This window comes from Mirounga leonina, unplaced genomic scaffold (assembly GCF_011800145.1).
Source record: "Mirounga leonina isolate KUSES-001 unplaced genomic scaffold, KU_Mleo_1.0 Mir_224, whole genome shotgun sequence".
NCBI classification, from domain to species: domain Eukaryota; kingdom Metazoa; phylum Chordata; class Mammalia; order Carnivora; family Phocidae; genus Mirounga; species Mirounga leonina.
In genome coordinates this window covers 3,396,588-3,423,669 of record NW_023270615.1, presented here as the reverse complement: position 1 = coordinate 3,423,669, position 27,082 = coordinate 3,396,588, and the positions used below count along the sequence as shown (strand labels likewise).

The following is a 27,082-nucleotide window of genomic DNA, read 5'->3' as shown; positions in this document are numbered from 1 at the left end:
ATGAACCTCGGAGACTCGGTGGTTCACTTAGCAGCCTGGCCCTGCTCTCCGCGTTCAAGCCTCTCCCCTGAGCAATGACCTTCCGGAAGAATGATGGACACCAGGCAAGCCTTCGGTGGCAGGGAAACCTACCTCCTCAGAGGGCCTCCGATTTGCCCTACGACCCCAGCAAGACCTGGTAGGCTGCCAGAAGATCGGGTAACAGATTTCACTTCTGGCAAAAAGAAAAAAAAACACTGAGCTCGGTGGATGTCTGCTATTGCTTAATGGATTTTTCGCAGCCCTTCCAGATGCGGTTTTGGGAAACTGAGTTCTTAGTTCCACTTCCACCCTTCACTTACTTCAATACACGTGTGGTGAATGAACACAGGACACGAAGATGAGTAAGAACCTGTTCTGCTCCCCAGGAGGTCGAAGTCCAGTGGGGGTACACACGGTATTCCTCTCGCTACCAAGAACACCGTGTCAACTTTTACAAGTGACAGAGCACGATGTGCTATAAGGTAGGGAAAGAGGTGTTTTCTACTTTGCACGGCACTGTGGATTGTTTCACAATTTCTTAGTCTTTATGTAAAAACACATGAATGCAGTGAGTTTTTAAAAAGGCTCATCAGGAAAAAAGAAACCTGCATGGTCATCTCTAAATTTTACATTATATAAAGAACCTTGGCATTTGCTTTTTTTTTTTTTTTTTTAAATCAGAAAACGCTGTACTTGTCGCCTTTGCTGCCTCCGCGGAGGAGGACAAAGAATATTGAAGAAGACCGCACTTACGCACCCAGCCCTTGTGCAATTTGGGGAACTAAGACCAGGGCGAACCTGAGGAAGCCGGGGAGAGGAAGCGCGCGGACGCCGGCTCTCTGGCCGCAGCGCGGTGAGACCCAGAGGGCGCGCTGTCCCCGGCCAGCAGCCGCGTGCGCGCCCCCCTCACCCCGCCCCGCCCGCAAACCTCCGAGGTGGGCGAGGCGGGGATGCTGGGGGCGGGGCCTCGCGGGGCGGGGCCAGGGGCGAGGCCGCCGGGTAGGAGGCCTGGAGGCGAGAGGCGCGGTCCGCCCGCGCAGCCAGTGCGCGGCGGTTTGGGGTGCCGCGCGGTAGCGCGCCCTTTTGCGCCCCGGCGGCCAGAGGTTTGCTGCAGGTAACCGACTCCTCCACTCCGTCGCACCCGGTCGCAGCAACCCGGATCGCCTGCTACGGCGCCCGGTGGCGGGCGGAGGGATGGGAAGGATGCGAGGGAGGGAGCCGGCTCTCAGCCAGGGCTCCGCTGCCCCCGGGCGGGGTGGGCTCCGCTGCGGTTGAGGAAGCGGAGCCGGGGCCGGAGGGAGCGGACGCGCGGTGGGAGTGAGCCGGGAGCGCGTGTGCGCTCTGGATGCCTTCCCTGGGCCTTACTCCTGGTCCGATCCGTGGAGCCCGGGGCCGGGACTCCGGTGCCCAGTGTCACCTGAACGCCACTTTTTCTGGCTTCTTTCCCCCTGGTCCGGGTAGCGAGTAGGAACTGAGAAATCAGAGGAGTTGGCTGCGGGCGTGGGTAGGCAGAAGAGCGAACAGTTACTCACTGCCGTCCCTTGGGTGCCAGCAGCTCTAACTTCATTTACTCCTCCCGGTAGCCCCGCGAAGAGGCGTTATTACCCACATTGTACTGATGAAGAAGCCGACCCCAGGATGAGAAATGACTCGCCTTGGGGCAAGCGACTGGAAGGGGGCTTCGAAGCCCCCCCCCCCCCCTTTTCCCCCCCTCCTCCTGCTCCCTCTCTGTCCTTCCCCCGCGGGTGTCGGAAACTCGCGCTGCTGGGTCTGTTAGGAAAACAGGTGATTGTACTCCCTCCTAGGTTACTTTTTTTGTTTTTGTTTTCTTTTCTGTTAGCACCCAGTTTCTGACTCCAATTCTTCCAGTTTTTGGTTATTAGCTTTTTGAAGTGAAAGCCGCCCAGGCTCACAGCTTTGTCTCCTTGCAGCGCTTTCTCTCGATGCCGAGCGAGCCCCAGGCACCCTCGCCGGCCACACACTTCTTTCTCACGGTGGATGAGGTCGCCTGCAGATCCGGGCTGGACCTTATGGGCTGCCCAGGTGGAGGTAAGTTTTGTAGTCACCCGGCAACCCTGGCATCCTTTGCTTGATTCCTTTCTAGAGGGAAGAGAGGCTTCATTTTCCAGCTAGTAAGACAAGAGGCCAACGGGGAAGAATATACGAGGTTCGCAGAAGGCACTGGTTCCTTGAGATGAGAACAGGCGACAAGTTTCTGTGGCCTGAATTTGGCTAGTGGTAGGTGAGGCATTTGGTCGGGGATTTGTCCCCTGCTCTGGGCATTCTGTCCCCCTTTCAGAGCTGTTCTGAAAGGCAGATTTGTTTTATAGAGGGGAGGAGGAGGGGTGAATGGTTTTTAAAGACCAGTGTAAATTACCTGCTAGGAGCCCAGGCAGTTCCAGACAGGCTGCCAGAAGATAGGGTAACAGATTTCACTTCTGGCAAAAAGAAAAAAAAACACTGAGCTCGGTGGATGTCTGCTATTGCTTAATGGATTTTTCGCAGCCCTTCCAGATGCGGTTTTGGGAAACTGAGTTCTTAGAAATGGCTGACTTCGCAATTTTTAAAAACAATGTAATATACTGTAAATTTACTTTTACAAAGTTTTATTGGTAGATGGAAGAAGTTGATTTTTTTTTTTTTTTTTCTATTTCATGGGGCGGGTTTGAAGGTTGCCCCCAGCTCATCTGCCCTTCCTTCACTGGCCCTGGGGAGGACCTCCTTAGCCTGGGCCCCAAATCTCTAGTGGATTTCATCCTTCACTAATTATAATTCATCCGTTACTGATTATAAGACTACTTCCAACCACAAGTTGGTTTTTCCATTTGTAACTTAGTTGCTTAACATTAAGAAAAATGTCCTCGAGAATTACCAACAATCTACAAAATCAACTATGTTACAGGGACTGAACAGGTAATGGATGGGGCATTTAAGGGGGGCCTGGTTGGGCACAGGTGACCTACGGAGGACCTGCTAAAATGATCTGTGTGGGTATCGGCCATTCCCTCCCCATAACCGTGCAGGGATTCTGACCCAGGGTGTCTAGATCTTTCTCCCCTCCCCCAAAATAGCTGAAAATTTTTCATTTCTTTTACAAAGTAAAACCTGATTTAAATATTGACTCTTTTTTTTCTTTTTTAAAACACAGGAACCAATCCTATTTGGTTCACGCATCATTCATTTTCAGATCTGTCTTAGAAACTCCTATACCTGGTGATTGCATTCTCGAGGGGAATGAAAAATTCTGACCTATGATGTAGATATAATATACTTGTCATGAAGTGAGGTGGTGGGAAGCCGAGATTAATGCTGTTGAAAATGATTTCTTCTGATTCTCAATTCCTGTGTTCTATGAAGGATGCAGTACTTCCGCTGCATAGAGGAAAGTAGTCTTTTATGGGCCAACCAAGGAATTGTGTCACTGCAGCTAATGGTCATTCTAATGAAAATATATTCGTGGTTCTAGATCAGGATGTGGAATACCTAACTCCCTGACTTAAAAGAGGAGTTCCCCAAATGACTGCTCATATAAATCAGATGTGTTTCTCATGGGGACTATTTGTATTCTTAACCACATGGCTTTGGCACCGGATGCAACGCTTAAGGTTGTCTTGTTTCTTTGTCGCTCATCTGTGGCAGATGCTATGGATGTTGACATTTTGGGCCAGTTAAGCTTTTGTTGTGGAAATTGTCCTGCATTTTGTGGGATGTGTAGCAGCATCCTGGTCCTACCCAGTAAATGCCAGTCGTCCCCTCCCTACAGTTACAACAACCCAGATGTCTCCAGATGTTGCCACACATTCCCTGGAGGACAGAGTCACCTGGTTGGGGAAAAGAATGAGCCCACACTTAAACTGCTCTGGACGTTTATGAACTAAACTGTAAATACAATTAACTTTTAAACTTCCTGGGGCGCTTGGGTGGCTCAGTCGTTAAGCATCTGCCTTCGGCTCAGGTCATGATCCCAGGGTCCTCGGATCGAGCCCCGCATCGGGCTCCCTGCTCAGCGGAAAGCCTGCTTCTCCTTCTCCCACTCCCCCTGCTTGTGTTCCCTCTCTCGCGCGCTCTCTCTCTGTCAAATAAATAAAATCTTAAAAAAAAAAAAAAACTTTTAAAATTCTAGTGACTAGAGAAGCTATCTGTAATGTATAAACAAACATCTACATTTTAAAATACTTTTATAATAAAGGTAACTAAATAGTGTTCTTCGTGCACAGCCTCATGTGTCCTGCCAGGATTTTATCTCCAAGGAAATTTCAGGTGTTCGATGTGGTTGTTGAATTTCTAAAGTTTAAAATAGTGGAAGATAAAAAGGAATTCTAGAGTGGTTTTCATTTTTCTCCTTTTATTTTATGTTTTTAAAGATTTATTTATTTTTATTTGAGAGAAAGAGCAAGCTGGGAGAGGGGCAGAGGAAGAGGGAGAAAATATTCAGCAGACTTCCCACTGAGCAAGAAGCCCAACTCAGGGCTGGTCCCCCAAACCTGAAATCATGACCTGAGCCGAAATCAAGAGTCAGATGCTTAACTGACTGTGCCACCCAGGGGCCCCCATTTTTCTCCTTTTAGTTTACTTGATGTCTTTTAATTTAAGATGATAAAATATGAACCATGCTTACTGATTTGTGAAAATTGACACAATCCCTAATAGAACCACAGCAAAAATTCTAAGCAAAAATTTTAACAATGAGACTCAATGTAGATCATGTTCAGAGTAGAATTTAGTTTTAGGAAACATAAAAAGCTTTTACCTAACAGCAATAGCTAAGATAACCATATATTTCTTTAGTCTGAGAAATTCTAATTTTGTGGAAGAGAGCCCTACATAATATAAAATATAATGCATATCAGAAGAAGAAAATGTCCTGAATATATAACCAACCCTCTTTTTAGACCTTAAGTTCAGGAGGTTGAAAACACAGCCCTAGTTATTGAAAGATGCATCCTTAGATAGAGACTGGCTACCCCTTGGATCCCTTCCAGAAATCAAACTAATTTGTAAGACTCAGGATTGGCTATATAATTTGTGGGGCCCCATGTTTAAAAATGATTTAAGAACACCAAGATGGCCAGGTGCCTGGCTGGCTCAGTTGGAAGAGCACATGACTCTTGATCTCAGGGTTGTGAGTTCGAGTTCCACATTAGGTGTAGAGATTACTTAAATACAACTCAAAAGAAAAAAAAAGAATATCAAGATGGCGGCAGACAGATTGAGTATTAAGTGCACCACAGGGCCCCGTGCAGGCATATAGGTCGCATACCCATGAAGCTGACCCTGGCTCTTTGCCCATAGCTCAGAAGAGGATTACAGTCACTAATGAAAATCCAGAGGCGAGATTACTGGTGCCCCAAAGCACTGAGAGTTTCCGATTCACGGATGTACTAATATTTCCAATCAGGAGTCCACATGTATTTGGTAATTAGTACACTAAATTTACTAAGAAGGGGCACCTGGCTAGCTCAGTCAGAAGAGCATGTGACTCTTGACCCCGGGATCATGAGTAGAAGCCCACGTTGGGTGTGGAGAGTACTAAAAAAATAAAAATAAATAAACTTAATAATAAAAATAAAAATAAATTTACTCCCATGAATAAAAAAGAAGTTACTCCCATGAATACTTTTTCTTTTGCTGAAGAGTTAGCCACATTATGTATGAGGGGCCTGGGTACCTGAGCGACCTGTTTTTTCAGGCATTCATTGAACCACCACTTACTGAGCTGAGCACCCGTGCATGACAAGACATTGTCAGCTCTGACCCTACGCCTGTGAAGGATGGAGGGTCCCTGCCTCGCTGAGCCTTCTAGCCTAGGGCCTAGAGGAGGGGGTGGAGATAAACGAGTACATAGTCCCATAGGCTGTCCCAGTCGTCAGTGGGACTCCAGAAGAGCCCAAGATCCAGAGAGCATTTAATCTGAGGGGAGGGGATTACTCAGGGTAGGTCTCCCTAGAAAGTGGTATTTAAAATAAGGCCTGAAAAATGAATAGAAAGTAGTCAGGTGAATTAGGGGCCTGAGTTCCATGTTAGAAGGGTTGAGACCAAGGCCAGGAATATAGCTTTGGGATGAGGCCTCTCAGGTCATTTTCAGGACTTTGGACTTAGACGGAAAGGTAATGGGAACCTTTTGAAGGACCTTAAATGGTAGATGAGATGAGTGACTAAGTTTGGGTTTTTGAAAAGATCATCATCACTGCTGTGTGGAGAATGGTTTGCAGGGTTAGGGTGGGCTGGTATGTGTGAAGTCTTTGTACAGACTAGGTAAGATGCACTACTTTGTCCCAGCTGGGCCAGACCAAAGGCCTCAGGCCCTCAGCCTGTCGCTTTGCACACATACTCTGCAGAGGGGCAGGATGCGGTATGGGCAGAGTGCAAAGGTTTTTGCTATCATCAGGGCATGGTGCAGTGATGCTGAGTAGAAGCCAGAGGCAGAGGGGTTGGGGGGAGGAGGGAAAGAGAGAGGGTGAGTCTGTAGCTAAAGTCAACATGAAAGTGGTGATTATTTGGATGTGGTTGATGGACAGGGCAATATGGAGGATGTTGTGCAAGTTTCTGGCATAAATAACTGAGTGGGATGGGGTGGTGAGGCCATTTATGGTGTTAGCGAACCCTGGGGTCGGGGAGGGAAGGTGATCCATTGGGATAGGTTTTGCTTGGGAGACACCCAAGTGAAGACCAAGGAATTGGCATCTGGAACTCTTGAAAGTGGTGAGGTGGAAGGAAGTCCATGTTGGGAGCTGTTGCATGTAAATAATCATCACATAACCAAAAGATCATCTGAGGAGGGGTGTGGGGTGAGAAGAGAAGGGGGCTGGCCTGGAGAAAAAGACCACTGTGTTTGGAAGAGGAAGAGCAGCTGGTTCAGGCAACTGAGAAACCAGATAGACATGCAGGATAGGGAGGAAACGTGGGATCTGTGGTTTCCTTTTCTTTCTCTTTTCTCTTACTCTCTCACTCTCTTTCTCTTTCTTTCGCTCTTTCTCTCCTTTTCCACTTGAGGTTGGAGAGACTTGAACAAATTCTAATGCCGCTGGTGAGTTTCTGGTAGAGGGAGAAGTGAAACGTGGGAGTGAGAAATCCATGACTGAGCCTGCTTTGAGGGAAGGTGAAAGAGGTTGGATTCCATTACACAGGTAAGGGGATTGGTCTTCGATGGAAAGAGGGAGGGAGAGGATGGATTAGATGACTCAAAGTTGAGCTCTCTGAAGGTGGAGGCAAAACCATCTGCCGAGTTTGGTGTGTCAGCTACTTGTCAGAAGTCAGCTACTTCGTCAACCAGTATTCTTCAAGCATTTTCTAGTGCCAAACACTGGTAGATTATGAATGATGATGACCCTTATGCTCAGCCCTGATAGAGTAATAAATATATGTTTGGTCTTTGTCTCTGGTTCCTGACACTGAGCTCTGAAGCCCTTGGAATTGCCTGAGGGATTGTGATGATAGGAATGTCTTTTGTTATTCATAGAAGGATCTCTTTTCCACTCCTGTTTATGCTAATGAGGTGCTGAGGTGTGGGGGGTGCCCTAGGTAGCCTCAGGATGGGGAGGTCACCTGAAAGAACCAGTAATTAGAGGGTTGGAGCTTTCAGCCCCACCTACTGTCCTCTGGGAAGGGGGGAAGGGCATGCCTAGAGATTGGGTTGTAAAAACTTGATCAACACTATTTGGAGAGCTTCTGGGTTGATGACCCCACGGAGGTGCTGGGGAAAATGTTTACACCAAGAACAATCCAAGGTAATTGTGATGTTTTTCACAGTGAGAGGGGGTGACTGCTTTTTAGAAGAATTCATGCTACAGAGACGCATTTTGGAAAGAGCTATTTGGAAATGTTTTCACTGTAATGTAAACGTTGCCAAGAAATATGGTAGATTTGTGACTGATCAAAACTTAAAAAACCGAAAACCTCTAAGAACTTGGAAAAATAGTTGTCTGACAAAATCTTTTATGTGAGGATATCAGTGGGTTTTGAATCCATCTGTTAGATTCATAAAAATGTGACACCTACTGACTAGTTTGCAAGGACAATTGATTGAGAACTACCAGCTGAATCTCACCAAAAAAAGACTTTGTGTAATTGGTGAATGGACTGAAAACGAGGTATCAAGATTTAGGTAGCAGAGCCCAGAGTGTTCTACTGTTTCTCCAGTGGATCCCTGTCACCCCAGACAGCCATTAAAACAAAATGTTAGGATACAGGAAACTTGGAAGCAGCCCTTAACAGGGCTCTAGGACAAGATAATTAACCAAGAGTTTTCAAAAATAAAGCGTATTTAGGGGCACCTGCGTGGCTCGGTTGAGTGTCTAGGGCTCAGGTCATGATCCCAGGGGATCGAACCCCGGAGTCTGGCTCCCTGCTCTCTGCTTCTCCCTCTTCCTCTGCTCCTCCCCCTGCTCATGTTTTCTCTTCCTCTTTCTCAAATGAATGAAGTCTCTTTTTTTAAAAATAAAGCGTATTCAATCTATTGCTTTCGTTACAAATTTAATAACCATTTGTATTTGTACCATAAGTGATTACACTAATAGGCGTTATTTCCTCTTTTCCCCATCTTTTTGTTTTATAATGTGCAAAAGTTATTACATGGAATTTTTAAAGAAATATACATGTCTAGGTGGGACTTACTCAAAGCTTTTACTCTTGGTGTTTGTACTAAAAAATTTACAAGCTTATCATTAAAAACTGAGTCAAAGTGTCCCCCTCCCTGTACAGCAATTTGAGAACTAGATTTCCTTGTAAACTGTAAAACTGCCTCTTCCCCATGATGTGCTCCTATAGTTCATTCCTGGAAAATAAAATTGCTACTAGAGCTTCTACTCTGAAAAGTAACAAATACAGAATGTATGTGTGTCTTGTTTCTCTTGAAATGTGCACCTTAAACTTCCTTTAAATAATCCACTTTAAAATGCTTTAAAAAGAAAGAAAAAAGAAACTCCTGGGGGTGTTGTGCCCAGTGCTCCGCTCCAGGACAGGTAAATGCTTTTAAGTCATTTCTACATAGGCCTTGTGGTTCTCATTCTTTCCTTCACTAGCCACCTCTGTGCTGTCGACAGAGATCCGCCCCAAGCCATTTTGGATCTTTTGGGGAAGGAGATTGGAGAGGGCTACATTCTCCTCTGCAGGTAAAGGTGAGGGTTAAAAAGCAAGTCTTGAGTCACCTCTGCTCTATCGTGGGGCTCTGGCTGCATCCCCCACAAAAAGTTCACTTGGGGTGGCTGTAAGATTCAGCTGATCATGGGTTGGAATCAAGTAATGACGAATTTTCTGGAATCAGTGGCTGGACCCAGGAATGTGCCTAAGGCACCATCCTAGGCTTTTCGACTTGGCCAGCGTGTTTGTCCTTCAGGTATTTGTGCCTGAGAGGCCTGTAGGATGTTTCTGTTCCATCTGGAGCACAGTGATCTCATCTTCGTTTACTCTTTCCCTATGTTATGCTAATCGAAGTCATTCAGTTCACTCAGGAAGATTCATTTCTAACGCTACTGCTAATTAACAAAACACCTAGCTAACAATGAGAATTCCCGAAGCACGTGGTGTCGTAGCTGCCTCTGGAGTGTGGCCATCCCAGGAAGAAGTCCCTGTAAACCTCCCCCGCCCCCACGGGGACCCTCAGCTATGGTTTCTGGCCAGTCTGGCTAGATGCTCTCACCTGTTCCTTTCAGCACTACAGTGGATGCACTGTTCCCCAAATAGTTTTTATCTATATTGACCAAGCCTATAATTTCCCCCAGAAGGCTCAGCAAATAAGCATGTGTGGATTCCTTGAGATCAGGAAGATGCTTTATTTATGATTGTACTTGCCCCCCCCACCCCAAAACCCAGACCCTAGGATTCTGTTCTGTATGATAGCTACTAGGTGTGGAATTAAATTGAGCGAATTTGTTAGTAAACTTGAAATACAGTTTCTGATTGTGGAAGTCTAAGAAAAGTTCCCTCTAGGTATGAACTAAAGATTTGAACATGTCCAGACAAGAGAAAATATAAATCATCGTGAATAAATGGCTAACCTTAATGAAGGGCCCATGTGTCAGATACAGTGTAAGCATATGACAGGTTGGCTCACTTATTCTTTATAAAAACTCTAAGGCACACATGACCCTAATTCAATCAAACTGCCTAAAATTATTATTGTTATTATTATTTACTATTTTTTATTTTTATTTATTTATTTTTTTTAAAGATTTTATTTATTTATTCATGAGAGACAGAGAGAGAGAGAGAGAGAGAGGCAGAGGGAGAAGCAGGCTCCCAAGGAGCAGGGAACCCGATGCGGGACTCGATCCCAGGACGCTGGGATCATGACCTGAGCCGAAGGCAGACGCTTAACCATCTGAGCCACCCAGGCGCCCTGTTATTATTATTTACTATTATTTTTACCAGCAAAGAAGCTGAAGCTTGAAGTTAAGGGTGTACCGAAGTCTTGAGTTGGTGGATGATGATGCCCAGTTTTTGAGCTGAGCAGTCTAGTTCCAGAGCTAAAATCATTGCTACTAAGCTCTCCTTCTTGCATGTAAATATACTCAAGAGAAAATATTGAGCCACTGGTAATCAAAGAAATACAAAATGAAACCTCATTGATGTACCATTATACAGTTGTGATGACAAATTAATTATACAGTGGATGAACATGTAGTACATAATTAAGATAACCATATAGTAAATGTAGAAAAAATGGTGCTCAGATATTACTACTGGCAGTATAAGTGAATGTGGTCCATTTGGAAGGCAGTCGAGAACCATAGACATTTATGTGTTTTTTTTTCTAAGATTTTATTTATTTGACAGAGACACAGCAAAAGAGGAAACACAAGCAGGGGGAGTGAGAGAGGGAGAAGCAGGCTTCCTGCTGAGCAGGGAGCCCGATGCGGGGCTTGATCCCAGGACCCTAGGATCATGACCTGAGCCAAAGGCAGATGCTTAATGCCTGAGCCACCCAGGTGCCCTGAAATTTATAAGTTTTGATTCAAGAATCCTACTCCTGGAAATCCTTTATAAAGCCAAGAGAAAACAAATTATGTGTATCTTCAAAAGGGTTCATAGTTCATGTTTACAACAATATAATTTGGAAATATCCTTCATATCCAGCCACAAGACACATACTAACATTGGTAAAAAACAATAAAGACTCTGTGATGTCCATTAATAGAAAAAAACAGAACAGAAAATTGAATCCCAGCTGCTATTACATCTTTGCACAAACGTTAAGTCAGGAACGTCCCTGGACAGGCATTAGAAGGGAACTTGAAAATGATGTGTAAGTGGACTAGAACTGTAAGTGGCTTTTTGTTTGTTTGGAAATTATCTTTACAATAATGCTTTGCCAGCATGCTTAATTGGAGCTTATGCTGGAGAACTGGGGCCATTTTATCTCACTTTGCAATTTTAGAAATTCCTGAAGTGAAATTAAAAACATTTCAAAAGTGCTTGAATCAATACCCCACCCCCAAACAAAAAGATGATCACTGAATAGTTTTGGGTATGTCTATGCTCAAATTTTTCTAGTGCACATTGATAGTATGTTTGGAGCCTTGTTTTTTTTTAAAGATTTTATTTATTTATTTGACAGAGAGAGACACAGTGAGAGAGGGAACACAAGCAGGGGGAGTGGGAGTGGGAGAAGCAGGCTTCCCGCGGAGCAGGGAGCCCGATGTGGGACTCGATCCCAGGACCCTGGGATCATGACCTGAGCCGAAGGCAGTCGCTTAGCCAACTGAGCCACCCAGGCACCCTAAGATTTTATTTATTTATTTGACAGAGAGATAGCGAGAGAGGGAACACAAGCAGGGGGAGTGGGAGAGGGAGAAGCAGGCTTCCCGCCGAGCAGGGAGCCCGATGTGGGACTCGATCCCAGGACCCTGGGATCATGACCTGAGCCGAAGGCAGTCGCTTAACCAACTGAGCCACCCAGGCGCCCTAAGATTTTATTTATTTATTTGACAGAGAGAGAGATAGCGAGAGAGGGAACACAAGCAGGGGGAATAGGAGAGGGAGAAGCAGGCTTCCCGCCGAGCAGGAAGCCCGATGCAGGGCTCGATCCCAGGGCCCTGGGATCATGACCTGAGCCGAAGGCAGTCGCTCAACCGACTGAGCCACCCAGGCACCCTGGAGCCTTGTTTTTTAATGGGTTTATTCTCTACAAGCTGGAGTGCAGCTCCTGTGGATGCAGTTTCACCTCAAAAACCTTTTTTGTGTGTCATCACGTAGGGAATTCCTTCATTCTTGGCTTTGGCAGTACTTTGAAATTCAACGTATATACCTAAATGTAATCTAGATACAATGAAAATGTTGGATCAAGTTTGCCACTCAAGTTTATGCATCCGCTTCAAGGGAATGGTTAGGTCTCAGATCACAAATGGTTCCCTGTATCTTAGGACTGAAGCCCTCAGGAGGAGAGTTTGTCATATTGACACCCACAGGAATATTTGGAAGGTTCTGGGGCCCCTTGGAAGGTTTAGGAGGTAAGGCAAGGTATGATTCAAAGCTATTAATAATAACTGGACCCGGTATTCTTGGCCAGAAAGTGAGACTGCTCTGTTCCCTCTACCCTCTGGGGAGTCAACCCTGGGCCGAACCCCCTCCCACCTCTTCCCTGCTGGTAAACAGGAGCAGATGACCCAATTCAAAGCAGCCTAAAGCCCCAGTTTCCTTGACTGTGAAGTGAGAGAGAAAGTAACTACTTCCAGGGTTGCGAGAATTGGAAGCAATGTATGTAAAATGCTTGTTGCGAAGTTCTTGCTAACCCTTCACCTGAACAATCTCCTTAATCCCACAAGAACTTCCATTGTGAAAGCACCATCAATTTTAATAGGTGCTTTTAAGGAAATTAAAAAAAAAACCCACCATAGTAGCGAACACATGGTGCATAAGTGCCTATCAATTTTCAGAAGTGGTTATGTAAGAAAGTCAGTCCTCAGACTTAGGCAAGTACAGCCTGATTAGTATGTTGTCTTGTTGCAGCGGGTCCTCCCCGTCGTCCTCCACTCCAGACAATCAACCTGACCAGGGCTCAGCCTCCCCGTCCCTGTCCTTCATCCGCCCGCTGAGGAGTAGCAGAGTGCTGTATGAGTTGGGAGTTGGGGACCCCTGACCCAAACCCAACTGCCCTTGTGCACAGGTGAGGAGCCCCAAGCGCAGGAAGGTAAGGTCAGTCCTGAAGACAGGAGGAGCACCATCTAGTACGAGGCCGGTGGTTTGGGGTTTCTTGATAGCTACTCGTTCTGTCCGACCTGACACAGGGGGCTCAGAATTCACGGTATGCTCCCCAACACACTGTAATCGGGAGCATTTAAATACTGTACTCTAGTTTCCTTAGCTGGAAAACACTCTGAGCTTGAAGGCACATTTAACCAAAGCAACCACAGTACCGCTGTGCCTTTCTTTGAGGGAAGGGAGGGATTTTGGACAACTCGGACTCTTTGTTTCTCTCTTTCTTCCATTTTTCAAGTTGAATACGCCCGTGGTCGGCCCAGGGAACAGCGTGAGGGGAGGGAGTGGGCAAGGAGCCCGAGACTAGGTCAGATTACCAGGAACTCACCGAGGACGTGCTTTGGAACAGCTTAGACAGGATTATGTGGAATTCAGTGCTGAAATGGCAGATGGTGGTGAGGACACCTGTTCTGTTTATCCAGCAACTGCTGCATACCAGTCTCTCTGCCAGGTGCTTGACAGGTTTTTGAGTCACCCCCATCCCAACGGGGAGCTCCACTTTTCAGATGAGGAAACCAAAGCTCGGAGAGGTGAGGAAGCTTGCTGAAATCCTACATTAGAACATGACATAGGATTTATCGTTTCTTCTGTTTGACTTCACTGCTGCTGTGGTTCCCACTAGACGGTGAGGTTTGAGCTCACGGAGGGTGGTTCGGGAAAGGGACCACGTTGCAAGAGGTTGAGGCGGATTTTAATATGTTAAAAAGCATTTCTCATTTTTTTTTTTAAAGATTTTATTTATTTATTTGAGACAGAGAGATTGAGAGAGAACACATGAGAGAGAGAAGGGTCAGAGGGAGAAGCAGACTCCCCGCCGAGCAGGGAGCCCGATGTGGGACTCGATCCCGGGACTCCAGGATCATGACCTGAGCCGGAGGCAGTCGCTTAACCAACTGAGCCACCCAGGCACCCTCTCATTCTTGCTCATGGTTAGCTTTATCATTTTTTGCATAATAAAAGAGAAGATGTACTCTGACCATTATATTTAACCAGCCAAAAATCCAGACACATGCTATGACCTGGAATTTTAGGACTTCCTTTAAAAACAAAAAGGAATCCGGTATTTTGGATTGGAATTTCTGGGACATAGGAAGCATTTAAAGCCTGGAATATTTAAAACTGGGGTTGTTCAGAAAACCCAGGACCTATGGGCTGTGTGATGAGCAGGTGGGACAGAAACCAGGGCCGCTGTTAAACTGTCTCTGCTAAAGAATTGTTCTGGACACGTGGCTTCTGAGCCCTAGTATTCTCATCTTCAAAATTAAGAGCAGACAAAAGAAACTTGAAAGTACCTTTCAAATCTAAAATTTTGTTTCCATAAAACTGTGGTGCACTATTTAGCATTCTAAACCACCTAGTAATAGGTTTTTAAAAAAATGAAAGGAAAAAGTTTATTACTCTTCAAGTCTGGAATTTTGAAGTGAACAATAGATCTTTTATACTCACTTTTGGCCTGCAGTGGTAATGAGGTTGAAGATTTCTTAAAAACAAAACAACCAAACAAACAAAGACAGGGACACCTGGGTGGCTCAGTCAGTTAAGCAACTGCCTTCAGCTCGGGTCATGATCCCGGGGTCCTGGGATCGAGGCCCGCATCGGGCTCCCTGCTCAGCAGAGAGCCTGCTTCTCCCTCTCCCTCTGCTGCTCTCCCCCTCCTTGTGCTCTCTCTCTCTCTGTCAAATAAATAAAATCTATAAAATAAAAAACAAAAAAACTGTGTGTGTGTGTGTGTATGCGCGAAGTAGATATATTTCATTCAAGTCTACAAAGGTCTGCCTCTACAAATGAACTCTATTGCCCTAGAGGACAGGTTTTTCCCACTTCAAGGTTTCCATTGCTCGTGCATTAACAAAACGGGAGATAACACGAAACCTACATAGGCAGTAAGAAACTAGTCTTTGAGAGGGAGGCAGACAGATGATCTTTGTTCTTCATGTCCAAAATTTCATGACACTAAGCTCAAAAAAGGCCCCTTTTTGCATGTTCAGACAACCTGGTTCACTCCTCCCAATGCTCTTGTAATAAATACCCTTTAATGTCTGTCTTCTCTTAATTTCAAAAGCCTCTTCTAAGTAACATTTTCTACCGGTAGTCACCCACTCTGAAGGTCTAGTCTAGTTGTAAGCCAGGTGCATCTTTTTAAAAAATCATAATAAAGAGGTTTTAAAAAAACTCTTGAGGTTAAAACTATGTAAAACTCAGTGGCACTAAGTACATCCATCTCCACTATCCATTTCCAGAACTTCTCATCATCCCAAACAAACTCTGTACCCAATAAACTGTAACTTCTCCCCCTGCACACATACTGCCCCCAGCCCCTAATAACCTCTGGTGTACTTTCCATCTCTTACGAATTTGATGACTCTAGGTACCGCATTTAAGTGGAATCATGCGATATTTGTGTTTTTGTGACTGACTGACTTCATGTAGCACGTCTTTAGGGCTCATCTGTGTTGTAGCTTGCGGCAGAATGTCATTCCTTTTCAAGGCTGAGTAATATTCCTCTGTATGTATACCCTATCATTTGCTTTTCCTGACTACTAATATAATGCCTTAATTCTGGTACTTTTGTGCAATTATGGGCATTCTTTTGGCTTTCAAGGGAGTGTATAAAACTTGTAAATCCATATGTATTCTTTTTTTTAAAAGATTTTATTTATTTTAGAGAGAGAGTAAGAGAGTGTGAGTGAAGGGAGGGAGAGGGAGGTAACCCCCAGCAGTCTCCATGCTGAGCACAGAGCCCGACTCGGGGCTTTATTGCAGGACCCTGAGATCATGACCTGAGCCGGAACCAAGAATCAGCCGCTTAACTGACTGAGCCACCCAGGCACCCCCATATGCATTTCTAGCCCTGAATTATAAATTTGAAGAGGATTCAAGATATCAAGAAAGCATAGGTACTAACGGGTGGGATCAGTGGGACATTTTTTTGCTGTGGAAAACACAATTTTTGGTCTGAAGGGCACATAATTCTGGAATCCTGTTTGAGTGACCAGCTATATTCCTACATTTCCTCATTTCCATGTCTGCCTTGTACTGAGCACGTGTTTTCAGCCCTCTACTCCCTTGGTCACACCATCTGGCTTTAGTTGTAATATCTTATTTCATGTGGAAAGCCCCCTTTCCAAAGAGGGCACGGGAAACTAGGGTCCAGTGCCGGTCCTAGAAGGTTTTCCCTGTCGCCCCTGTTTCCGTGGCTGGAGCCCAAGGGAACTCTGGAATGAATTCTGGGATACAGTGACCTAAACTGTGGAGCTCGGTGTTTTTAATCACGGTCCTAAGTTTTGGGGACTCCAAGCGCTTTTCCTGGCCAGTCTAGAGGAGCAGACACTGTTGGGGGGGCTCTCAGGAGCTGCGTTAGGTGACACCTCAGAAAATCTTGGCACCTTGCTGCAGTGAGTCACAGATAGCAGGCGGGCGACCGACCAGGTTGCCCCAGATGAGGGGAGGCCATGGAGACACACAGGTGGTAAACAGTAGGAAGTCGCCTTGAGATCTCATCCACTTCCTTTTCCCTCCCTCGGCTGCTTCAGGGTGCTTTGGGGTCCCGATCCCCTGAGATGCTTGGGCAGCTTTAGCATCAATCGCAGTGGTGGGTATTCTGCTCCGGGCACAGCAGCCTCTGGGTCACGGAATAATAGTCCTTGGGAGTCTGTGAACTTGAGTCACAGAGGAGCCCTGACTTAGCCGTCTGGCTGTTCAGTTACGCTTGCCTGTGTGTGCGTGCGCATGTATTTTTTTTTTTAAGCTTATATTTATTTATTTGACAGAGAGAGAGAGCACAAGCAGGAGGAGCCGCAAAGGGAGAGGGAGAAGCAGGCTCCCCGCTGAGCAGAGAGCCCAATGCGGGGCTCGATCCCATTGACCTGAGCCGAAGGCAGACACTTAACGACTGAGCCACCCAGGTGCCCCTGTATTTATTTATTTTTTTTAAAGAAAAAAATATTTCCACCATTAAAAATGAAACAATAGGCACTAGGGAGAGAGAATTAGTCCCATGTATAATAGTTTTGTTTGGACTTAAGCCAGAATGACTGCGGTGGAAATGGTTGAGGAGAAAAGAGTTTACCCCTTTGAAGTCCACCCTTTCATTTTTACAGTTGATTCACCTGTCCGCTCTAACCTTCCCCAAGGTTAACGAAGCTAACCAGCGCAGGGCCCTTTTTATCTTGCCCCTTGTCTGGGAGTCTTGAGAGTAATTAGAGGCTGAACAGGAAAATCCTGATTGTTCTTAGGGGTATGTATGTTATATGCAAATTTATGTAAATAGGGTAAATCCTAGTTTGAGGTCTAAATATTTTATGTCCTATTAATTTATAATAAAATATGTCTTAATCCCTTCTCCCTCCCTCTTCCTGCTTTGCCTTCTTAAAAATTATTATTAAAAAAGGAATTTAGGGCACCTGGTTGGCTCAGTTGGTTAAGCGACTGCCTTCGGCTCAGGTCATGATCCTGGAGTCCCTGGATCGAGTCCCGCGTCGGGCTGCCTGCTCGGCGGGGAGTCTGCTTCTCCCTCTCCAGCTCCTCCCTCTTGTGCTCTCTCTCTCTCTCTGACTCTCTCTCTCAAATAAATAAATAAAATCTTTAAAAAAAAAAAAAAAGGAATTTAGGAAAATACAGCCTGAGCCACAGGTAGCTCGTTTCTTTAATCTTCTTTCATTTTCTTCTCTTTGTAGTGATACTTCTCTAAATTCACTGAAACTAGTGTGTGATTGGGATGAATGTCATCTTTTGGCATCGGTTTATTTAAAATACTGAGGCTCGTGCTAGTTCTATCTAGGTCTTAGTTATTATATCGCAAGGTCCTCTGTGTCCTGACATATTCCAAACTGCAATCTAGATTCGATAATCTAGGGTTTTAGACTTCCTTAAACAGATCGCCTCATGTATTTATCCTTGTGAAAACAGTCCCCTACTTCTGTCCCATCCTTACCATGGTGAGCGGTTGAAGACGAGAGGTGGTGGATTAAATTAGGCAGAGGCCTTAACTTGGAGCAGTAACGTACTTTAGAGCCTCTCCCATGGGCAGTTACGTGATGCTGGGCAAAGCACACAACCCATTTCTTTCAACAACCATCTCTCCCATTGCTCTGTCCTCCTAATAAGGTGTCGGTGAATCTTGTTGGGAAAATCGTGCTTTTAAGACCAGTGCTCTTCAGAGCTAAGCCACAGAGCACAGTGATGGCTTTTTTCATCATTGCATGTCTCTGATTTCTTTGGAGGCAATGACTGTCACCCCAGCCCGCCCTCATCTGCTTTGTTTTCAATGTAGTTATAAATTCACCACCCAAACTGCCAGTTTTTTAAATCAGTTTTCAGTATGCTTATTCCCATCATTTATCCCATCAGTTTCATCTTGAAGACATCTCTCCTGGGGCCTTTTTTTTTTTTTAAATATTTTATTTATTTATTTGCTTGTTTATTTATTTATTTTAGAGAGAGAGGGCGAGAGCGCATGCCCCCAGGCTCACGCATGCAAGACGGGGGAGGGGCAGAGGGCGAGGGAAAGAATCTCCTGCAGACTCCTTGCTAAGCACGGAGCCTGACTCGGGGCTTGACCTCACAGCCCTGAGATCGTGACCTGAACTGAAATCAAGAGTCAGTCACTTCACCCACTGACCCGACAGAGCCACCCTCTCCTGGGGCTTCTCATCCGCCCCAGCCTGCTACGGTTACCTGTTGGCCTGTGATATAGTCTGGGATGTTCCTTTACCATCATCCTGGGATGTACCTTTTCTGATTGTTATGTTTTCCCCTTTCTTAGCTTATACTTCAGTTGTTTTTTGTTGTTGTTTTTTTTAAGTAAATTCTGCCCCCATACTTTAGTTTTGATGGAGTTCATCCTCTAGTAGCTTCCTGAGGTAAAGTGCACAAAGGTAAATATTTTGAGACTTTACCTGTCTTAAGATGTAAAATGTTTTTATTTTACCCTTAATTGACTTAGCAATTCATGTGGTTCAAAGAATTCTCTGGAATTCAGTTTCCTTTAGCATTGTTAATGCTGCTGTTGCCATTATCTTCATTATCTGCCTTCTGTGGATGGTTTCTGTGAAATGTGAAGACCCTGTGCTTCTGAATCCTGTCTGTGGGGCTTATTTTTACCCCTCTGGAGATCTATGGGATACTCTCTTAACCAGTATTCCAATATTTCATGATTCAGGAATGTGTCTTGCTGTGGATCTGTTTTCACCCATTGTATTGATATTCCAAGGAGTGTCGACCTGGAAACTATTCCTTCTTTGTGATACATTTTTCCCCCCTCCAATTTCCCCATCAGTTGGTTTGCCTGTTTGCCTAACTAACTCCCTGAGAGTTTTCCTCAGCTTTCTTTTCCAACACTGCCATTGAGTTTTGTAGTTTTTCCTATCATGTCGTTAATTTTTAATAGCTTTTTTTATTTGCTAAATGTTCTGTTTCAGATTAGTTGGAGTCCCTGCTGTGAGGCAGACCTCCCCAAATGTAGTAACATGAACATTTCCATTTTATTTTTTGCTCCCACATTCTGTGGGTCAGGAATTCAGAGAAGACTTGAGTGACTATCGGCTGGAGTCATCTGGTGACTTCTTCAATTACATGTCTGGCACCTGGGCTGGGATGAATGAAGGCTGGATTCATCTGGGACTGTTGACTTGGGTATCTTGGACTCTCTGCGTGGCTTATTACATCATGGAAGCTGGTTCCGAAAGGAAGCCTCTGGAGAGCAAATTTTCTAAGACAACCAGTTGGAAGCTGCTTAGTTTTCCATGACCCAGTCTTGGTGGCCACATCGCGTCACTTCTGCCGATCTCTACTGGTCAGTGTAGTCATAAGGTTGTCCAAATTCAAGGGGAAAGAAATTTTGACTATTTTTTTATTCGTGAATGGCAAGGTCACATTGCAAAAGAGCATATGGGATGGGAGTATTGTCTTGCCTATTTTTTGGGCCCTATAATCTTACTGATTGGTTGAATGCAATATTTTTTCTTCTCTCTCTGAGGTTATTATAATTAGTTTTCTTCTCCCTGTACACAATCTGTTTCTTTGAACATTTGGGGAAATTTCTAATTTAAGCAATGTATTTAAGTGTTGGCCTGGTTGATTCTCTAGTAAATAAACTCCTGCATTGGCTTGGCTGTCGAAGTTCTGGGAGCTCATAGCTGCAAATAGGGAAGGAGACCTCAATACCTATTGTCTCTGGGTTCACTCGGTTCCACTGTTTCCTGGTTGGAAACCCTGCTTTCCATTGTGCCTGGTGTGCCCCAGCCTTCAGAGACTAAATCTTGGGTCATGGCCAATTTTCAGGGTAGAGACCCAACTGCTTTTAAAAAAGCTGCCGGTCAATAACGTTTTGTTTTTGTTTCAGACACTCTCATCCCTCCTCTGGAATCTGTGCTACCATTTCCCTGAACCTTTTGAAGATCCTGTAGCAAAAATAGAGCTGGTTTTTTCTTTCCCTGCTGTCAGTCTGGGATTCTTGGGTCTGCTTAATCAGTTACCTTTCGTCTGTCTGCTTTTCAAATATTACTTGCTGCTTCTTCTCTCACTCTACCTGAGGACATTTTGTCTGTCCTCCCACTCCAGTGAGTACTCAGCTGCACCTTAGTCCTGACCAGTTGGAATTGCTCATTTTATGTTGGAACACTTCTAGAGACTGTATTGTTACCTTATGTGTGTTCCATGCTTTTCTTCTTGTCCCCTTCCTTGACTCCTCCTTAGTACCAGAATTAGAAAAGATCAGAGTTTACTTTCAGTTTTTATAGAACTTAGTATTCTTGTGCTTCTTAGTTTTAATTTCAAAAAGCCACGTATTAAGAATGTCCTTTAAGTCTTGGCTTTCCCTGTTTTCTTCACATGGTAGAATTATTTTCTTCTTCCGTTTCTCCTTAAGTTGGGTTTTTCTACTTAAAAATATTCATGGTGGGGTCCACATGAAAGTCTTCTCTTTCAAGAAAGGCATCAGTGTTCAAGGGAGGGACTTTCTCTAGGATACTTGCTAAGACAGTTGCCCAGTCCTGTGGTACATTCTGGGCAGGGAAGGCTTGGCGGTGTGTTTGGGTCACATAGCAAAATGGCAGATTATGTGTAAATGGACTAAGACTTCCAATCACAAGGCAAGGATTGGCAGAATCGATTTTTAAAAAGTGATCCAACTATAGGATATCTACAAGAGAAATGGTTTAGATTTAGAGACACAGTTAGATTGCAGTAAAAGAATGCAAATAGATATGCCATGCAAACAAATACCCAAAAAGAGCTAGAGTAACTATACTAAGAGCTAACAAAATAGACTTTAAGGCAAAAATTATTAGAGACAAAGACATTTCATAAGGAATGGCAAAAAGGAATCAGAAGACTTGAACTCCACTATAAACCAGCTAGGCTAGTGGACATCTGTAGAACACTCCACCCAACATCAACAAAATACACATTCTTCTCAAGAACACATAGAACATTCTCCACGATAGGCCATATCTTAGACCATTAAACAAACCTAGGAGTGTGATTGCCGTGTTGAGAGGATAGCCTCTGTTTAGCTTTGTAAGAAACTGCCACACCGCCAAAGCGATTCTACCATTTTGCGTACTTGGAGCTCATCGCTCCTCTTGGATGTGTAGATTAATTCTTTAAAATCAAACGTGGGGAGATTTGCAGCATTATTCAGATATTTTTTTCTACCTCCCATGCTCATGTATACAGCCCTCTCCCCGCTTCCTTTCCTTCTGTAAATTCTATTATACATCTGTTGATAATACTTAATGGTATCTCACATGTCTCTGGGGCTCTGTTCATTTTTCTTAGTTTTCGTTTTCTTTTTCTTTTTGTTCCTTAAACTGGATACTCTCACTTGACCTGTCCTCAATTCTACTGATTCTTTCTTCTGTCAGTTTAAACCTACTGTTGAGCCCCTCTAGATAATTTTTCAGTTCACTTTATTGTACTTTCAATTCCAGATTTCTGTTGGGTTTTTTTCTTTATCATTTTCTGTCTCTTTATTGAAATTCTCAATGTGGTTAAATATGATTCTTATACTTTCAGTTCTTCAGTTCTTTGAAAATATTTATAATAGCTGACTTAAAGTCTTGGTTAAGTCCAATGCCTGGGCTTCCTCAGGGACAGTTTTTATTGACGGCTTTTTTCCTTATACGGGCCAGACTTTTGTGTTACTTGACATATTCTATAATTTTTTGTTGTCAAAGGGACATTTTAGGTGCATATGGGTGGTTCAGTCAGTTAGGCATCTGGCTCTTGATTTCAGCTCAGGGCCATGAGATCGAGCCCTGCACTGGGTTCCATGCCGAGCGTGGAGCTTGCTTGAGAATCTCTCTCTCCCTCTCTCTTTGCCCTTCCCCTACACCCCCACCCCCCCTCTCTCGCACGTGCTCTCTCTAAAAAAAAAGAAAGAAAAGGGAGATTTTATAATATGTCAACTGGAAGTCAGACCTTTGCTCCTACCCTGCCGGGGGTTTGGTGGTGTTGCTCTTTGTTTAGTGATTTTTCCAGGTTAATTTTCAAAAGTTTATTTTCTTCGCAGTGTGAGGCCACTTAAGTCCCTGTTCAGTTAGTTTGGAGATCAGATCACTTAATGATTGGACAGAGATTTCTTCAAATGTCTGAACCAGTAAGGAGTAGGAGCTGCCTAGTGGCATCATTTTGTTTATGATGATCTGATGTTTAAATGGTTGCCATGCTGAACTATTTTTGCAGAATCTCCCCACGTTTCTTGCTAATACAGGTTTGGAGTTGGGTGGTGGACAAGATAGTTGGAAGAAGATGAGATAAGCAGCTAACTCAACTGCAAGATTGTTTTAATGGGCCAGTGAGCACCAGGAATCTTCACAGTGGGGATAGAATATATTCGATTTTCCAGTAGTACTGGACCATTACATGGTTCCTTGGCACCCACTCTGGGACATGTTGCTAGAGTTTTCTTTGGAAAAGCTTGACCCAAATTGTAAATATTTTCAAACCTTTAACAATACACAACCAGCATTAGAAAAACAAGTTAAGATTGGAGAGAAGGAAATTTTAAAAGCAAGAAATGAACCAGCCATAATTTTGAGGAAAAAAAAGTGAATACCTAGGATTAGTTCACCAGCATGCTTTCTGAGTGTGTGTATACTTAATGGGCATTACATCCCTTCACACATTTCCCTTTTCATTTCACAGATTTTTTTAAAAGCCTCATGGGACAGCACTGTTGCTGAATGCCTGGTACATATAAGAAACTTGACTGCATGAAAGGCACTTTCCAAACACAGTATGTTACCTGGAATCCAAGAACTAAATGAGCCAGACTTTCTTTAAGTCTAAATGGTAAAAAAAAAAATCTAAGTACTTTTCATAACATTATTCTATACTAATAATGTCCAATTATTTATTTGTATTTGCATTATTAATATTCACAATTTATTTCCTAACTAAATATTTAAAAGTTCTAGTGCTAATCCTTCCTGGTATTAAAAACCAGTTTCAAATCTCTATAAATCTGATATGGAGATGATCAATGGTATTTGGCTTTATTTGTTAGAACAGTAACACTTAGGGGTGCCTGGCTAACTCAGTAGAGCATAGGACTCTTGATCTTAGGGTTGTAAGTTTGAGCCCCAAGTTGGATATAGAGATTAAAATAAAGTCTTAAAAAAAAAAAAAAAGAACAGTAGCACTTATTAGTTATAGAACCAATTGCCAAGTTATAAAATTGATTTTTGACAACAAAATATATTTTGTAATATTTGTAAACATAATAAAAATGGGTCAGGTTCCTCATTTGAATATAGACAACAGGTGTGTCATACATTATAATTTGTATACAACTGTTGTTTCTCACAAGCATTAATTATTATAACCTGTAAAAGCAGTGTAGGAAATGCAAGGCTATGTCTCTATTTTGGACTGTGTATGTCTTCTCTTCCTGGGGTACCTGGTATGGAACTGAACTAAGAGAGATTCAAAACAGACCCAAATCTGGCCTGGTTTCAGCTGGGTCTTCCTGGTTTAGTTTGAAAATTCACTTGACTTGCTTTTCCTTCAGAGATTCTTAGAAGTCACAGCTATTTTTGAATTTCTCCTTAAGAGCACCTCCAGTCCTAAGTTGGTGAAGTGCAGAATGAAGCTGCTTGCTTCAAATATTTGGGGCTGCTGATGCCAACTGATGGACATTAATGGATGCATCAGGAGGAACCCAGATTAGTAATGATTTCAAGGCAAAGGGTGCTCCTTAGAACTGGCACAGGAGGAAAAACTTATCTCACCAACTGTGGAGAGTTAATTGTAGCCTAGGTCTTCAACTGTGATTTGTACCTCAATTTTCCTGAGAGGTAACTTCCTAAGAGGTATAATGTAGGATATTTTAGCACATCCTTGTATTTTTTTTCTTTGCTTTTTTAGATATTATTTTTAAACAATCTCCATACTCAACGTAGGGCTCAAACTCACAACCTGAAGATCAGGGGTCATATGCTCCACCGACTGAGCCAGCCAGGAGTCCCCCCTTTTATTCTTTTTTAAGAATCTGGTATTAATATTACAGACTGTGGGTTTCCTCTAACACTACCCTTTTCTGCTGATTGACCAATTTTGTTCTGTTTTGAACATCTGACCTCATAACAAAGAGGATGGTTTTTAAACCTGAGATGTCGTAAAAAGACTGTATTTATATACATTCCTTCTATTTTTCTTTTAGTGCTGTTCTCCATGTGAACTGACAACTCTCAGGGCCACGACGGTAGAGAAACCATGACTGCTTGAAGCCTGGAAGACTGCCCTTAATTAAGGAAAATCCCTGATTGTTGTTTGAAATGCTGAGAAAGTTGCTGCGGAGGAGACTTTTCTCTTATCCCACTAAATACTTCTTCCTCCTTCTTGTTTTTTCCCTAGTCACCTTCTCTGTTTTAAGAATTCATCAAAAGCCCGAATTTATAAGTGTTGGACATTTGGAGCTGGTTGGAGAGAATCCTAGTAGTAATATTAATTGTACCAAAGTTTTACGGGGGGATGTAGATGAAATCCAAAAGGTACAGCTTGAAATTCTCACGGTGAAATTTAGGCAGCGCCCTCGGTGGACAACCAATGACTATATAAACATGACCAGAGATTGTAATTCTTTCATCAAGAGGCGGAAATATATCATGCAACCCCTTAGTAAAGAAGAGGAAGAGTTTCCCATAGCATATTCTATAGTGGTTCATCACAAAATTGAAATGCTTGACAGGCTCCTGAGAGCCATCTATATGCCTCAGAATTTCTACTGCATTCACGTGGACAGAAAGTCAGAGGATTCCTTTTTGGCCGCGGTGATTGGCATTGCGTCCTGCTTCAGTAATGTCTTTGTGGCCAGTCAGCTGGAGAGTGTGGTGTATGCCTCGTGGAGTCGGGTTCAGGCCGACCTCAACTGCATGCAAGACCTCTACAGGATGAGTGCAGACTGGAAGTACTTGATAAATCTTTGCGGTATGGATTTTCCCATTAAAACCAACCTGGAAATTGTCCGGAAGCTCAAGTCGCTAATGGGTGAAAACAACCTAGAAACTGAGAGAATGCCATCCAATAAAAAAGAAAGGTGGAAAAAGCATTATACAGTTGTTAATGGGAAGCTGACAAACACGGGGACTGACAAAATGCACCCTCCTCTCGAAACGCCTCTGTTTTCAGGCAGTGCCTATTTTGTGGTCAGTAGGATGTACGTGGGGTATGTGCTAGAGAATGAAAAAATCCAAAAGTTTATGGAGTGGGCTAAAGATACATACAGCCCGGATGAGTATCTCTGGGCCACTATTCAGAGGATCCCTGATGTCCCAGGCTCACTGTCCTTAAGCCAGAAGTATGACATGTCTGACATGCATGCAATTGCAAGGTTTGTCAAATGGCAGTATTTCGAAGGGGATGTTTCCAAGGGTGCCCCCTACCCACCCTGCAGTGGGGTCCATGTGCGTTCTGTGTGCGTGTTCGGAGCAGGGGACTTGAACTGGATGCTACGCAAGCACCACTTGTTTGCCAACAAGTTTGACACAGACATTGACCTCTTTGCCATCCAGTGTTTGGATGAGCATCTGAGACATAAAGCCCTGGAGACATTAAAACATTGATGGTTCATTTTAGTCAACTTTAGAAATGAGAAGACGTGTGCATGAGATGCACCCTACCTGATTCTTCTGCCTGGTAATAAACAGAGAAACTATAGGGGGTGCTCTTTGGGTTAGGGACCTCCTTGAAGCTGTGTGATTTCTGCCCAGCACCATGGATTAGAAAGGTTATAGCATTAAATGTTGACCTAGAGTTAGCTTGGGGTCAGGGTAGGTTGGGAGGCACTGTGGCCCACGTAGCTGGGGATGCAGCTGAATGCAAAAACCAGCCTGTTAAAAGAACTCAGGGACTTAACAAAATGACCAAGATTTCATCTGTGCCAAAATTACTTTGAGAGCTTTACTTATGACAATTTTCTTGATTTGAATAAATTTATAGCAACAACCAGTTGTAAGGATATAATTTATCTTGCAGGTTTTATGTGGTGAAATAGAAATTTGACTTTAAATGGTGCTTGTAAATAATTTACTTTCTGCTGTAACATTGTGTTGGTAGCATGTCGGTATGTGTCATCTCAGGGAACTTGAAAAAATGGGCTTGACTGAACGTGAATATTTCTAATTTTTGCTTCTAACAATGTCTATATGTTTTTAAAAACAAAAGAAGAAGTGGCAATGTCTAGCTTTGTTGATTCTATGAATCATCTTAGCTTATTAGAAAAGATACCTTAAGTTATTTAAAAAGTTAAGAGATCTTTGTTTATTATTATAGTCTCTACAGAGAAACTCAATTTTCCAAATACTTGTCTCGACTCACCCCTGCCCCTGTCTCCTCAGACCCTGCTATCAAGCTACAGAAAAACTTG

At 43.7% G+C, this 27,082-nt stretch overlaps 1 protein-coding gene across 3 annotated transcripts; it reads left to right on the top strand.

Annotated features, from left to right (window-relative positions):
• The first annotated feature begins 1,052 nt into the window (after positions 1-1,052).
• On the top strand, positions 1,053-26,860 carry GCNT1 (glucosaminyl (N-acetyl) transferase 1). 3 transcript variants are annotated; one of them, XM_035029022.1, is made up of 5 exons: positions 1,053-1,135; positions 1,953-2,070; positions 19,729-20,008; positions 23,362-23,508; positions 24,878-26,860. In XM_035029022.1, the coding sequence occupies exon 5, from the start codon at positions 24,993-24,995 to the stop codon at positions 26,277-26,279; it is 1,287 nt and encodes a 428-aa protein (XP_034884913.1). In that variant the 5' UTR covers positions 1,053-1,135; positions 1,953-2,070; positions 19,729-20,008; positions 23,362-23,508; positions 24,878-24,992; the 3' UTR covers positions 26,280-26,860. The 3 variants fall into 3 exon arrangements, with proteins under 3 accessions (XP_034884913.1, XP_034884915.1, XP_034884914.1); XM_035029024.1 differs by lacking the exon at positions 19,729-20,008; XM_035029023.1 differs by lacking the exons at positions 1,053-1,135; positions 1,953-2,070 and having other exon boundaries at positions 19,633-20,008.
• The last annotated feature ends 222 nt before the right edge of the window (positions 26,861-27,082 follow it).